Raw genomic sequence first — 15403 nt, 5'->3', positions numbered from 1 at the left:
TTAAGGGTTCGGGGGCTGGGTATGCCGATCTCAACCGGAATTACGGCTTCAGTGCCGTACACTAGACTGTACGGAGTTTCACCGTTGGAGGTTTTTGGTGTAGTTCGGTAAGACCATAGGACTTGAGGAAGATTTTCTACCCATTGTCCTTTGGCTTGTTCTAACCGAGTTTTTAATCCTTTCACCAAAGTACGGTTTGTTACTTCTGTTTGTCCGTTTGCTTGTGGGTGAGAGACTGAAGTGAACCGCTGTTGAATATTCAACTCTTGGCACCAATTCTTGAATGTTTTGTCAGTAAACTGAGTCCCATTATCTGAAATGAGGATATGGGGTATGCCAAATCGGCAAACTATGTTCTTCCAGACAAAATCTAATGCCTTTGAGCTTGTTATCGTAGCTAATGGTTCAGCCTCCACCCACTTTGTGAAGTAATCCACGGCAACGATCAAGAATTTCATTTGCCGGGGAGCTTGTGGTAGTGGTCATACTATGTCTATGCCCCATTGCATAAAAGGCCAAGGGCTTTGCATAGCACATAGATCAGTCTGCGGCGTCCTTGGGATATTTGCATGGATTTGGCATTTCGTACATTTCTTAACTAGCTGTACTGCTTCTTGTACCAAAGTTGGCCAATAATATCCCCATCTCAGAACTTTTTTAGCTAATGCTCTAGCTCCGATGTGGCTACCGCAGGATCCTTCATGAACTTCTCTAAGGATGTAATCCGTCTCTTCTGGTCCTACACATCGCAATAACGGTTGAAGGTAGGACTTTCTATATAGGACTCCTTCATGAAGTTCATACCGACGTGCTCGGCATGTGATTTTCCTTGCTTCTCTCTTATCCTCGGGCAGTTGTCCTTGATCTAGATACTTTAATATTGGCGTCATCCAGTTTGGTGAACTGGTTACTGAGTGTACTTCAGCTTCATCAATGCTTCTGTGCGGTAATTCCTCCACCTTTGAGCTCGGATATGAGGCCAACTTACTTAAAGTATCTGCTCGGCTATTTCCCGCTCTGGGAATGCGGATTATCCGAAAATAAGAGAAATTTCGGCTAATACTTTGCGCTTTGTCCAAGTATTTTTTCATCCTTTCACCACGGGCTTCACTTGTACCCAGCATGTGATTCACTATGACTTGTGAATCACAATGAATTTTGAGAGATTTGACAAGTAGACGTTGCGCTAACTGAAGTCCGGCAAGAAGGGCTTCGTATTCGGCTTCGTTATTAGTGGTTGGGAATAAGAACCGAAGTGAATAAGTTACTTCGTGTCCGTCGGGAGCGATAAGTAGAATACCAGCTCCACTTCCTGTCTTATTCGAAGCTCCATCTACGAATCCAATCCAACAGTCCGGCGGCTCTACTTCGGGTTTCTGGGGCTGTGTTAGTTCATCATTGGTAGGATTTTTCTGTTCGGCAATAATAGGGATTGCCTGATCGAACTTTGCCTCTACAAGAAAATCTGCCAAGGCTTGTCCCTTGATGGCTTTCCGAGGTAGATATTCTATTGAATGCTCTCCCAACTCTATGGCCCACTTGGCAATTCTGCCTGATGCTTCTGGCTTAGTCAAAACTTGCCGAAGTGGAAGATCGGTTAAGACGCATACTTTGTGAGCATAGAAATATGGCCGCAGTCTCCTTGCTGCATTTACTAATGCCAGAGCAATTTTTTCCAGAGGTTGATACCTTGTTTCGGGACCTCTTAATGCTCGGCTTGTAAAGTAGATAGGACGCTGTTTTAGGCCTTCTTCTCGCACAAGCACCGCGCTAATGGTTTGATCTGATGCTGCTAAATATAAGAATATCACTTCGGCATCTGTTGGAGCAGAGAGAGTAGGAAGTTCGGTTAAATAACTTTTGAGTTCGTCAAAAGGCCTTTTTCTGTTCGGCTCCCCACTCAAACTTTGGTGCCTTCTTCAAAACATTGAAGAACGGCATTTGCTTTTCGGCTGCTTGGGAAAGGAATCTATTCAGTGCGGCTAGACATCCAGTTAGCCTTTGCACATCATGTATGGACTTCGGCATTGTCATGTTCTGAACAACTTGAACCTTTAGGGGATTTGCCTTGAGTCCTTCCTTTGAAACCCAACAACCCAGAAATTTTCCCGAATCTACCAAAAAGGTACATTTTTGGGGATTGAGTTTGAGGTTGGCTTTTTTGAGCACGTCGAGAGTGGATTTGAGATTGTTTTCGTACTCCGAAGTGCTTCTGCTTTTAACAACTATATCGTCAACATATACTTCAACCTCTTTTCCGATCAGGTGCCGAAATAGCTTATCTACCATCCTTTGATATGTGGCTCCGGCATTCTTTAAACCAAATGGCATCTTTTTATAAGCAAAAATACCGAAGTCAGTAATGAAAGCCGTTTTTGAAGCATCATTCTCATCCATTAAAACTTGGTGGTATCCTTTATACAAATCAAGAAAACAGAAAATTTCGAAGCCTATCAGAGCTTCTACTTTTTTATCTATGTTGGGAAGGGGGTAGCAATCTTTAGGACAGTGCTTATTTAGATCCGTAAAATCTATGCACATCCGCCATCCTCCTTCTTTTTTCTTGATCATCACAGGATTGGCCACCCAAGAAGGATATTTTACTTCAAATAATACATCCGCTTTCAGTAATTGGCGGACTTCATCATGGATGACTTGATTTCTTTCTGCCGCAAAGAGTCTTTGCTTCTGTTTTATAGGCCGGACTGAAGGATCAATATTTAACCGATGTGTAATTACCTCGGGAGACACTCCAGTCATGTCCAACGGAGACCACGCAAAGACATCTTTGTACTCTTTGAGGAGCTGGATGGTCTTTTCCCGGAGTAGAGGTGTTCCCGCGAAACCGATCTTGACCGTTCTGGATGGATCATCTTCGTATAACTGAACTTTCATCGAGTTCGGCTCCGGTGTGACTTCGTTCATTTCGCCTGCCTCTGACTCCGGCTGCTGTGATTGCTATGCTTGATGGTGCCGATCTGATTGTTCGGCACTTTTAAGCGCAATCTGCAAACATTCTTTTGCTCTCTTTTGATCACCTCGGATGACTGCTATCCCTCCTTTAGTGGGGATCTTGATTGTGAGGTGATAAGTAGAGCAAATGGCCCGAACTGTGTTGAGCCAGTCTCTTCCCAGTATAATGTTATACGGGGATCGAGCTTTTACCACAAAAAACTCGATCACCGTACTGGAGCTAGTAGGCGCTCTTCCTACCGTAATCGGAAGGCTGATAATACCTTCAGGGCGGGTGTCCTCCTGGGCGAAACTTTTCAGAGGAAGTGGGGCCGGACTGAGCCGAGCTGGATCCACTTCCAGTTTATCAAAACATTCTTTAAAAAGAATGCTAACCGACGCTCCTGTATCCACAAACACTCTGTGGATCAGTTTGTTTGCCACTCCAGCTTGAATGACAATAGCGTCTTGATGAGGAGAAATGGCCGGGACGGGATCTGCATCTGAAAATGTAATTACTTCCTCCTTCTTCAGCCTTTTATGTGTTGGCTCCTCTCGATTGAAGCCTCTGCGTTCTGATTTTAGAGACGATTTAGTCTTCCCGGCTGGGAGAGCGTCAATAGTCTGGATTACTCCATCATATTGCGGCTCGTCATCGTCTTCGGGATCCTGTTGCCTTTTAGGATCCTGAGGAGCGCAGTTCGCACTTCTCTGTTTCTTATTCTTTTTCGGCGGCTTGCTTTGGTATTTTTTTAACGTCCCTGCTTTCACAAGAACATCAATATCTGCTGCCAAATTTCGGCACTCCTCGGTATCGTGACCGTGGTCTTGATGGAAGGAGCAATATTTATCCTGACTTCGGCGCGTGGCCGATTTCGTCATCGGCTTTGGTTTTTCGAACATATCAGAATGCAGTTCGAAAATTTCCGCTCTCGACTTGTTCAATGGTAATAACTGAGCGGGTGGTTTCTCAGGATTGAGACGTGGTCCCAATCTGTCTTGTACCGGTGCCCTTTGAATTCTTTCAAAAGGAGTTCGGCGAGGATGTCCCTGATCGCTATGATCGGGCTTCCTCTTGTCTCCTCTGGAAGAGCTGTCTAAAGACCGTTTTCGACGGTCTGCCTCATCAGCACGAGAAAACTGGTCCGCAATGTCCCACATCTCTTGAGCTGTTTGCGGACTGCATTCAACGAGCTTTCTGTAGAGAGCTCCTGGCAGAATTCCATTTTGGAATGCCGAAATGACAAGTAGATCATTGAGATCATCTACTTGTGGGCATTCCTTGTGGAATCTTGTCATGAAGTCGCTAATCTTTTCATCGCGACCTTGACGTATAGAAAGCAGCTGAGCCGAAGTGATTCGGGTTTCAGCTTTCTGGAAGAACCTCCTATGAAAAGCATCCATTAGATCTCTGTAAGATCTAATGCTGCCTTGAGGGAGGCTATCAAACCACCTTCTTGCGTTCCCGATGAGCAGCTCGGGAAACAACTTACACATATGAACCTCATTGAGACCTTGGTTCGCCATATTATACTGATAGCGTCCCAGGAAATCATGAGGATCCACTAACCCGTCATAAGTCACTGACGGAGTTCGGTAAGTCTGTGGCAACGGAGTTCTGGTGATATCATCCGAAAATGGAGTCTTCAGCGCTCCATACATAGCGAATCCGACATCTCTACGGTATGGTGGAGATGGAGTTCTCCTGTGATTTCGGTAACAAGGAGGAGAAGGAACATATCGGTGGTGAGGATTCTTTCTCCTGGAAGATACGACACTACTGCGGTAGTGACTTTCATGTCTGGAGGGGGAGGGAGAATCCGCCGTTTTCTTCTCCGGCTTCTGGCTCTTTTGCAGGAATGTTAAGAACTCATCCTGCTTCTCAGCCAAGAACAACTTGACAGCCTCATTCAAATCGAGCTGCTGGGGAGGCTCGGTGCGATGACTTTTTGAGTGGTTTGTTCTTTCACCGTGAGAACTGGAGGCAGATTTCTCCAGAGGCTGTTTTCTAGACCTACGGGCTGGACTAGCTTCCTCACGTTCATCACGGACGGAAGTATGGGTATTATGTGATCTGGTACGCATTTTTTGGTGGAAGAGGATCAAAAACTCGCTTTTATCACAGTTTTGGTTTTCTGTGTTCCCACAGACGGCGCCAGTGATGATTTAGCGAATTTTTGATGGGAATAAATGCAAGTAATAAATGAAGATCACAACACTGAAAATTACGTGGTTCGATTTACTGAGGTAAATCTACGTCCACGGGAAGAATAGAGGGCAAATTTGTATTGCTTGATCTAGCTTACAGATTACAATACTGATTTGCTATATGAGATTCAGGATCTAGAGAACTTAACCCTGGTCTATCTGATCTAAGTTCTATTTATACATTCGAAATAAGATCGTGGTTTGCAGCCCTGGTAGGGGGGTTGATAACTGCTTAATACCACTAAATAGATCGTGGGTGTAATGGAGGTCGTGGAGATCCTGCATGGGTCCACTATCTCCTTGTTCGGTCGAATACTAAGACCGAACTGCTGAACTTTGCCGATCAGCTTTTGCCGATCTGAGAGTTGAGCTCGATTGGTCGGCTTTTACCGAGCTATAGGCTGTGACCGAACTCTTTGGTTGTGCCGAACTGATACTCTTTCTTGGGTTTTGGGCTGATGGGCCGTCACTGCTATTGGGCTCGCAATTATTGTTTAGTTGTTTAGTTCGTATCCCATCAGAGCCCATCATGCTAGTCCACGCTGGCCGAGTGGATGGAGGAGTACCGAGAGTATGATGACGTGGAGGTCATGGCCAAAATGTTGATTGAAATTATATACTTATAAATCAGAGTTTAACTGATCATTTTAAGAATATAATTAACAAAAGTGTTACTAGTAGTATACGAACTTATTAAAATATGTACTTATAATTTTGTTTAATAGTACTTCCTCCATCCCTAAAAATTTGTCTCATTTTCATTCGTCCCTAAAAATTTATCACTTTTTACTTTTATTATTTTTGGTAGTGGACCCTACATTTCACTAATTCATTCACGCTCATATTTTATTATAAAACTAATATATAAAAGTAGGACTTACATGTTACTAATTTTTTAGCTCATTTTCTATAATATTTCATAAAATATATGTCAGGTTGATAAATTATTAGGGACGAAAGAGTAATTGTTGTTAATATGTCAAGATTGAAAACTTTGAAATGTCAGCTTTTTATGACTTTCTCGTATATATTTTGCAGGCAAGAGCATAACGGTCAGGTAACTTGGTCAAAGTGTACAAACGTTACAAAAAGTAGGAGAATATTATTTTGTCATGTGGTAAGCAATAATTCATTCAATTATTCCTGTAACAAATAGTATGTCAAAAATATTTAACTATAAACCATAATAGAGGATCTTTTGCAGCGAAACATGTCGATTTTTTTATATTTTAAATTAATTACCTTTATGGTTTGATTTTTTTGGAATAAGAAAGATGAGATATAAGATGTAACACTCGAGCGACGCGCACATTGGATCATGTGCCAGGAGGATGGCTATATTTCCGTGTATCTCGCTTCGGGCCCGCGCTAGCACAACGATGTTCTATGTCGGTCGAGCACATCTCAACCCATGACCGAGCTTTTGGGCACAACGGGAGTGGTCAGGCCAAGTCCCACACCATCCTCCTCCTCACAAAGGTATGTCCCTGGGGATCCGACTCAGACACTATAGGCATCCCTTACGTGATAAAGAAAAATTTCTAATTATTTGACTTTCATAGTTTTTCTTATATATACTCTTATTTTCTCATCATATAGTACTTATTATAAACAACATTGCTTCACACTATCATGAAGTTTTAAATCTTTCTTTTCTCGCTTTTGAAAACTATTTATTTCTATTACGATGTTATAATAAATTTTATATCGTAAGAATATATTTCTAACCAGGCCCTGTTGAGGGATATTACATAAAATGATAGTAGTATATAAAACAAGATAAGAAATGCATGCTTTCTGTCAAAGTATACGTACATAAGATTTTTTTTCTTTGTTGTTTGATAGAAAATAAATTATCTGGATTTGTGTATTATAAATAACGGTGGCTTAATTTAAATTGGTGGATTACATAAACATGGCTAAATTTATAATTTTAGCAAGATTGGGACGGGTCCTTGTTTTATGTTGGACTTTGAGATAAACTTACATATTCAAACAATTAAAAATGTCTATATAGTCCATAATTCTCTATCTTCATATTACTATCTTATCAAATACATCAATAATACCTAACGGCATAACAGAAGATTATGAATTCAAAATTCACCTGGATTACAACCTAAGCAGATCGTTCACATAAATATGAAAAAGTATCGGATAAAAAAAAATTTAAAAGTTCATCACTATGAATTCAAACCTAAAAGTTGACTTTATATATTAATCACTCAACCATTAGCACACATGTAGAAGAGATTAAACCAAACGTTTTTATTGATTACCTAATAATACGGAGTTTAGTTTATTTATTGGATTGTGGACTAGTATTAGGCTGAAACTCATTTACTATGTTTTCCGTTTTGTATTTTTTATATTATTGTTTTGTATTGTTTTGTATTTGTAACATTTGTAACATTTGATTACATATATTTCTAATTTTTCTCTAAATACTCCCCTGCCCCGTTTAAAATTTCGTGTTTTTCTTTTTGGGTTTTCAACTAAGAGTGATACATTTCCTAAACAGAAACAATAATTTTTTTTATCTTATTTTATTTTTTCTCCACCTATTTCACAAACAATAGTACCATGACAAAATCAAATGATTAATATTGAATGGGACGAATGACGTACTACTCCCTCCACCCCGTAGAAAAAGTCCATATTCATTTATTGAAACTTTTTCTCTTTCTCTATAACTTTATCATTTATGGATCTAATCGTCCGTTACGTTGTTTCACATATTTTTTCTCCTCCCCTCTTACTTTATTAGACTCGTGCGGTCTTCAATTAGCATATTTCTATGAGATTGATGAAGTAAAATTTTTAATATTTTATTAATTTTTATAGTATATACTATTATGGAGTGTATATCTTAACTGAATACGTATAATAAATTAAAATGCAAAACAATTCAATATTCGAGAATTTTGGAGAACGAACTTACAAATATATATACACCACATAATACTGTAGTACTCCATTGTTTTATACATATATCACCGAATCCACAAAGTCCGCAGTCCAAAGCAGTCGCTCCCACGAATAAAGCATTTCTGATTTCGGAGCCATCATCCAATTAAATCTCCACCTCCAGTTTTCACCCCAACACATATAATCTACCGCTGCTTCTCTTATGGAGAGCTTGCAGAGATCTGCCATATCGTTCCGGCGACAAGGCTCGTCGGGATTCGTGTGGGACGACAAATTCCTCGCCGGCGAGTTCAATAAGCTCGCGAACGAGCGGAAAGAGAAGGAGGAGAGCAGCAGCGGCAGCAAGGAGAACAAGGAGAATCCGGCGACTTCGGCGGTGAATAAATCGCCGCCGCCTCCGCAGCCCGCCGGATTGGTCATCGATAGGAGCCGATCCAACGGCGGGAGGGGATTCCGTACCGGAAAGGTGTCGCCGGCGGTCGAGCCGCCTTCGCCTAGGGTTTCGGCGTTCGGATGCTGCGGTGCGTTCGGGAAGGGCGAGAAGACGCGCCGCCGGCCGCCGAAGTCCGGTAAGCGCGTGATGTGAGGATTGGAATTGTGAATCGATTAAATTCCGATGATGTTGCTGTTAAATCTGTTTCTCTCTTCTGCTTTTCCCCCCCTGGATTTGATCCGTTAAATTTTAGGTTTTAGAGATCGATAGTTCCTTTTTCTTTTTCACTTCGATTTTTCCTTTTTGACTTTTTCTGTAATATATGTTTGTGGATCGTAGATATCAGTGGAAATTGTTGATGCTTTAAATCCTTTTCTCTCTGTCTATATACACATACAATACGAAATTGCGCAAAATTGGGAGATGAAGCATCTTTTAATCCAAAAAATGAGATTTTGAGATTTGAACAAAATCGATTATTTAAGATTATTAAACAGATTTTTTCTTCGTATTCAAACTAATTACCAAATTAAGTGTGATCTCCAACCAATTCACGTTGCTATCACATTTTTGTTTTCGTTTCTGTAAAGGTAGGTATATGAAATTTGCGGGGGGGTTCGAATATTTGGATATTCTAGATTAAATAATTGTTTTAAAACTGCATTATCTTTTTTTTTTGTGGTTTAACCATTCCGAATCCGCCTTCTGCAGAATCGGATTAATCCTGCGTTATCTTTTTGTTTTGCTTATCCTTCAGCAATGGAGGTCAATTTTTTTAGTTTTTTTAAAGAACCCAATTTTTTTGAAAAAAACATCAACGACTTGTAAAAACAGTGTTGGTTTTCATAATAAATAATTATATATTCTCTAAAATTACAAGAAAGATCACATCTATCTCCTACTTACTACTCCATCTTGTTATTGGTGGAATCTTGTTATTGGTGGAGTATACAAATGATGAAATGATGAATGACTTAGGTCGGAAAAATGATGGTATTTTGATAAATTTGAGCTTTGATATAATCATAAAAAAATGAATTTTAAAAAAATTAATGTAAATGGAGCATGACTAGCCACGCAAATAGGGATGTCAATGTAACCCGAACCCGCGGGCTGGCCCGAATAACCCGATAAAAATACAGGGTTAGGGTTGTAATTTCGCAGCCCGAATTTAAAATCGGGCCATTCGGGCTGACCCGTTCGGATTGTTGGGCTGACCCGTTCGGGTTACGGGTCGGCCCGTCGGGTTGAAGGCTTCTGCACAGCGAGCAGTTTTTGTAACCATCATAACTTTCTCTACAAAGCTCCGATTGAGGCGTGCAATATATCCACGCGAAGCTCTTTCGAAGACGAAGAAAATAATATGTATTAGAGGTTTATCAGACTTCAAAATCGCGAGAAACATTGACTCAAACAGGGCTGCTGCACATCCACATATTTTGTGTACATTTTCTAATCCATTTTCTATCATTTCTCAACAAACATGTAAACATACCAAAATATAGAAATATAATCAAAATAATCCAAGACAACCCTCTAAACCCCATGCAAAATCCAAATACGTCAACCGACTATATAAGATCACGAAAAAATCACTATGTGGTTCATGGATTCATAAATACTCGTATATAAAAGCTTCGTTTTAGTATATTTCTAATATAATAGTGCAAAGTGTGTTGACGCTGCTTCGTCATTGAATTATGCATACTTTGATGATTCTTAAAATAAAGATAAATTATTATTTGACTTATTTACAGCTGGAATAAATTAAATTTGATCAATCATAATTCAAGAAAACTTAGAGTTACTCCAATTAGCTAGAATCTTGATAATTCAGTCTTTAACAATTCAAAATATTTTTGTTACATCTACGATGCACCTCTCACGTTGTGAAAATTTTATTTAATATTTTACGAATTGATTTATGTTTGAATTTTGAAACAAAGTGTTGATTTATGTTTTAAATACATAAACATAAACATACTATTGATAGATATTTTGTAAATAATTATGTAATGAATAAGTTATTTAAATTTAAATAACTTAATCTTTTTTAAAAATATTAAAGAAAATTAAAAATATGTATTTCATTGTTGAATGATTAATTAAAAATATGTATATAATTAAAGAAAATTTAAAATACGTATTATTTTTTTAAAATATTAAAAGAATTAAAAATACGCATTGGCCCGAATAACCCGGTGGGTTAGCCCGAAACCCGAAGGGTTAGGGTTAGGGTCGGACTTTTATAACCCGAAACAATCATAACCCGAATAGCCCGTACCCGAATGGCCCGAACCCGAACGGGTTGGCCCGATTGACATCCCTACACGCAAACAAAACTTTTGGAACATTTAAGGAGTAACATCGGTTTTAAAATATTGATATGTAATTTAATGGGCATAATTGAAATCACTATGTCTATGATCAGTTATAGGTTGACATATTTATATTATACCATTAAAAATGGCAATGAAAGTAAATAATGACAGTATTCATTTAATGTCTGTGTCTTCATAACGCGTGGTAGCCCTAATAATTCTTTTTTTATTGAATAGCCAAACCGGTAGTTAGGTATCAGATTTGACTTCTATAATTAATCATAATCAGTAATGTTATGCTGCCACAATGTAATTGGCCACACGTGGCAGTTTTGTAAATAGTTGAAACAGATAATATTATTGGTAGAGGCCACCGTTTATCTTCTCCTTCGTTTGGTACACCTCAAATTTGTCGCAGAACCGGAAGAAAAATCTCAGATCTCGCTGGAATTGATAATAGAATCGGCAATTGAGGCATTCCACTATCTGAGCAAATTTATGGTATAATTTTTTTCTCTACTTGTCTGATTACCTTATTTGGAGGTTTATGTCTAATTTGCCCTCTGTTCTTCTTGAGGTCGCAGGTGCTCTCGGGTCTGATGGTGCTAGCGGAGTCGTGGGAAGGGAACAATGCTTGCCAACAATGGCAATTCATCCACTGCGATGCGCAAGGGAGCAATGTGGCGATTGTGAACATGGCGAAGCAGGGGTTTTCGGGCACTATATCGCCTGCGTTTGCTAATCTCACTTCGCTGAGGACTTTGGTGCTGAGTGATAACAAGCTCACAGGTGACATTCCCTGAATTTGACCCATACGAAAGAGATGCAATGAGGTATGGAGCTTGTGTTTATACCCTGAAATTGAGGACAACATTATCCCCCAAATTTCAAACCCTGAATTTGGGGGTTTTATTTTCTGGTATCCCCTATTTCAAATTTCTTCTCAAGCGCATCAAATTGAACAATGGGTTGAGAAATATCCGTCGCACATATTTAAATTGGAATTTTGCTAATGTGTTTCGAAAGATCCGTCGCATATATGAATTATAAGTTCGAATATATGTTTTGAAATGCTCTGCAGGGTTGATAATGCATTTTTTGGATTTGTTCTGCGATGTGTCTAAGGAATTTCTCCGATAGTAACTATGGTTGTGTTCATTGTGGACTTATATCTTTCGGTTGTTGAGTCTAAAGTGTGCATTGATAATTTGAGCTGTTATTTCCGATACCCTTTTTTGTTGTTGTTTGTTCAATTTGTTTGCTTGGAGCTGTGTTCTGCTCGTTTTTGTGGAAGAAATTAACATTGCAGTGATGATATTGTTGTTTTGCCATGAACTTTCATTGTTGAACTTCCATTGTTTTCAAATTGTGTAGGATGGTTAACGAAAGTCAGCGAAAGAAGAATGAGTCAGAGACAGTTGTTATTATGATCGAGGACATCGTCGTTATGAACGAGACGTTCTCAGATTTGAAAAAGAAAAACTGATACCTGACGGGCTGTGAGTTTTTTCTTCGCATGTGTTGACATCGCAGCTGTATTGGATGGAGAAGATGTATTTCGTGGAATTGTGGTGGAATGAGGGTAACAAGAAGGTGTTCATATGCATGGAGAATGGGAGAAGGATGGCGCCAAAGTTAAAGAAAGTAGGCGCATACTCAAGGATATCATTGACGTTTCCCTTATTATCCACATGTGTGTATCTCTCAACCTATTTCTACCAAACATTCGATTCTCAATTTGGAAAAAATATACTACCAAACACTGTTAGAGCATCCACTACGCGTCCCGCGACCATCCTGCATTTCGTTCCGGAGGGACGGAACCGCCGCGGGACGCGTTGCAGCGAGGCGTTCCGTCCCCAGCCCGTCTCCATGTCATCCCGTAGCCCGCGACCACGCGACGCGGGACGCGACGTCTCGCCACGCGCCGAGGCGACGTGGCGAGCTCCCAGGGCATGTGTGACGCCCACTCGCCGGCCCGCGAGTGGGCGTCGTCACGCTGATGCAATAATTCATTTTTTTAAAAAAAAATGAATTTTTTAAAAAATATTTTTTATTTATAAAAATTGTTTTTTATATTTAAAAACAATTTTTACAAATAAATGAATACAATAAATTCGTATTAACCCATATATATTTGATGGGCTTGCGAATTTATGAAACTCATTCTTGGTTGTCTCTCTTTTATAGAGACATCCTTGAATGTTTTATGTTCCACTTTCGATGTGGGACAAACTCATTCTTGGTTGTCTCTCTTTTATAGAGACATCCTTGAATGTTTTATGTTCCACTTTCGATGTGTGACAAACTCATTCTTGGTTGTCTCTGTTTTATATAGACATCCTTAAATATTTTATTTTCCACTTTCGATGTGGGACAAACTCATTCTTGATTGTCTCTCTTTTATAGAGACATCCTTGAATGTTTTATGTTCCACTTTCGATGTGGGACAAACTCATTCTTGGTTGTCTCTCTTTTATAGAGACATCATTGAATGTTTTATGTTCCACTTTCGATGTGAGACAAACTCATTCTTGGTTGTCTCTCTTTTATAGAGACATCCTACGTCGCGGATGATGGCCCATCGTCCACGCCATCGTCCGCGCCATTGTGGGCTCGGCGGACGATGGCGCGGACGATAGGCCATCGTCCGCGACATCGGGCGCCCCATTGCGGGATCGGCGGACGATGGTCGCTGACGATGGCAAGCGTTTTTTATTTTTTATATAAATACCCCTACCTCACCTTCATTTGTAACGTTTCATTTCACGATTTCACTCTCGAAACTCACATTTTTATTATTACTACGAAATGGATTCAAGTCCCAAGAGTCCGATGTTTAGGGAGGCGCGCTGGCCGGGTATAGAACCCGCCGAATATCGGCTGTTCGACGTCAACACGTAGTACGATCCCGAATTCAGCACGGAATCGTACGGTTTGTCTGACATGGAGTCGTCACCAAACCGACCTGTCGCTCTTGAGGGACAAGCAGAAGTTCCAAGACGAGATTCTGCACACCGGTGCGGCGAAGAGGACGAAGACCACCGACACTGGTGGTTATACGACCAGCGAAAGCGGAAATCGTTGTGTTTTTTCTAAGTTTGCATTTATATATTTGAAAACATTTAAATTAATTAACAAAACAATAGTAAAATGCTTAGGGCGCCCCTTAGGGCGCTCCACTGCAGGTGGAAGGGGAGGAGGATAAAATGCTGACGTGACGGTGCATAGAGCGGGCTTTAGGGCGCTCACTATGGATGCTCTTACTTTATTCTTTATACTTAACACACAAAATAAAACTATATAAAATCATGTATCGCCCAAGGAATGGGTCATATTCCTTGGGACGGAGGGTGTACCATAATATATTCTAGTGTATAAAGTTATTATTATGAAGTCTTATTAATCAATATTATAATACGGTGGGGTATCTTAATTAATACTATGTAGTTGTATTAATGTTGTATAAAGTTGTTATTATTATGGATTAATAATATTATGAATTATTAATGCTGCATAAACTATACCATATGATGTTATTATAATTAATATCATGTATTATCGGTTTTACTTATTATTAGTGTAGTACGATAACTGGTAGATTAGGCCATTAGTGGGGGAAATTGAAAATTCAATCAATTAATTGGATATGTGGTTGATCTAAGCTTAGATTTATCAATTTAACTTAAATTGAAAAATCAATTAGAAATAAAATTAATTGATTCAAATTGATTAGTTGGGGATTCATTATATCAATTGGGAAAAATAAACGATTGGATACTCTTTTAGTCCATCCCATCCCATAAGAGTATGCACTTTTTAATTCTATTTTTTTTTCTATAATAAGGTGAGACTAATTATTTACTAACAATACTTTATTTATTTTTTTCTATTTATCTCTCTCTTACTTTGCCTATTGTGCATTAAAATTCGTGTCTAACCAAAAGTGCATATTCTTGTGGAATGAGGATGTATTATTTCCCATTATATATATACTTAGTACACAAATGAATAATTATCGTATATTTTATAAAATTATTTTATATTTTTAAAAGTAATTGATAACATCAAAACATGACAGTATACTAGTCATATGAAATTTGTAAAATAACAAAATAACTTTAAACAATTAAACGTGATATAGTAATTATTATTATTACTCTTATTATTAATATTTATTAATGTATTTACTATTGTCGTTGACTTTATTATAATAACATTATTTTTTAAATTATCATCCATTTCAAATGTTAAACTTTGTATTATACTTTATATCACTAAATTTATATTTATTTATCATATACTATTAGTATTACGGAGTACTCCTATTATTTAATTATTAGTGCAAAACGTGACACACACTTTAGACCTGTACAATAAAAATAATTTAAATATTTAATTATAATAGTATATTAAGCTGCATTTACCTAATATTGTTAATTTTTATCATAAATAAAAATCCGAGAACATAAGACTAACAAGTATAAAGCGTTATCGAAAGTTGAGGAAAATATAGATGGAGAATTAAGGAAGGGGTAGATTAATCTTGAAAATGTTGATA

General features: G+C 38.7%; 2 protein-coding genes across 4 annotated transcripts; both read left to right on the top strand.

Moving 5' to 3' along the window:
• The first annotated feature begins 8137 nt into the window (after positions 1–8137).
• LOC121793708 (MAPK kinase substrate protein At1g80180-like) lies at positions 8138–8889 on the top strand. Its single transcript, XM_042191750.1, has one exon. The coding sequence runs from the start codon at positions 8291–8293 to the stop codon at positions 8672–8674; it is 384 nt and encodes a 127-aa protein (XP_042047684.1). The 5' UTR covers positions 8138–8290; the 3' UTR covers positions 8675–8889.
• A 2229-nt stretch (positions 8890–11118) lies between these two features.
• On the top strand, positions 11119–12615 carry LOC121797422 (receptor-like kinase TMK4). 3 transcript variants are annotated; one of them, XM_042196178.1, is made up of 3 exons: positions 11141–11343; positions 11427–11631; positions 12217–12615. In XM_042196178.1, the coding sequence occupies exons 1-3, from the start codon at positions 11341–11343 to the stop codon at positions 12270–12272; spliced, it is 264 nt and encodes an 87-aa protein (XP_042052112.1). In that variant the 5' UTR covers positions 11141–11340; the 3' UTR covers positions 12273–12615. The 3 variants fall into 3 exon arrangements, 1 of the variants encoding a protein (XP_042052112.1); XR_006049841.1 differs by having other exon boundaries at positions 11144–11343; positions 11427–11675; XR_006049840.1 differs by having other exon boundaries at positions 11119–11343; positions 11420–12615.
• Positions 12616–15403: the final 2788 nt, after the last annotated feature.

Source organism: Salvia splendens, chromosome 3 (genome assembly GCF_004379255.2).
Source record: "Salvia splendens isolate huo1 chromosome 3, SspV2, whole genome shotgun sequence".
Lineage (NCBI taxonomy): Eukaryota > Viridiplantae > Streptophyta > Magnoliopsida > Lamiales > Lamiaceae > Salvia > Salvia splendens.
The sequence above is the reverse complement of the archived record's forward strand: the minus strand, read 5'-3'. Positions and strand labels throughout refer to the sequence as shown.

What these genes read in the sequence shown, in the direction of transcription:
- LOC121793708 (XM_042191750.1), top strand. Translation starts at nt 8,291, where the DNA reads ATGGAGAGCTTGCAGAGATCTGCCATATCGTTCCGGCGACAAGGCTCG.
- LOC121797422 (XM_042196178.1), top strand. An exon ending in GAGTGATAACAAGCTCACAG is followed by an intron (nt 11,632 to 12,216) that starts GTGACATTCCCT and finishes CAAATTGTGTAG; the next exon opens with GATGGTTAACGAAAGTCAGC.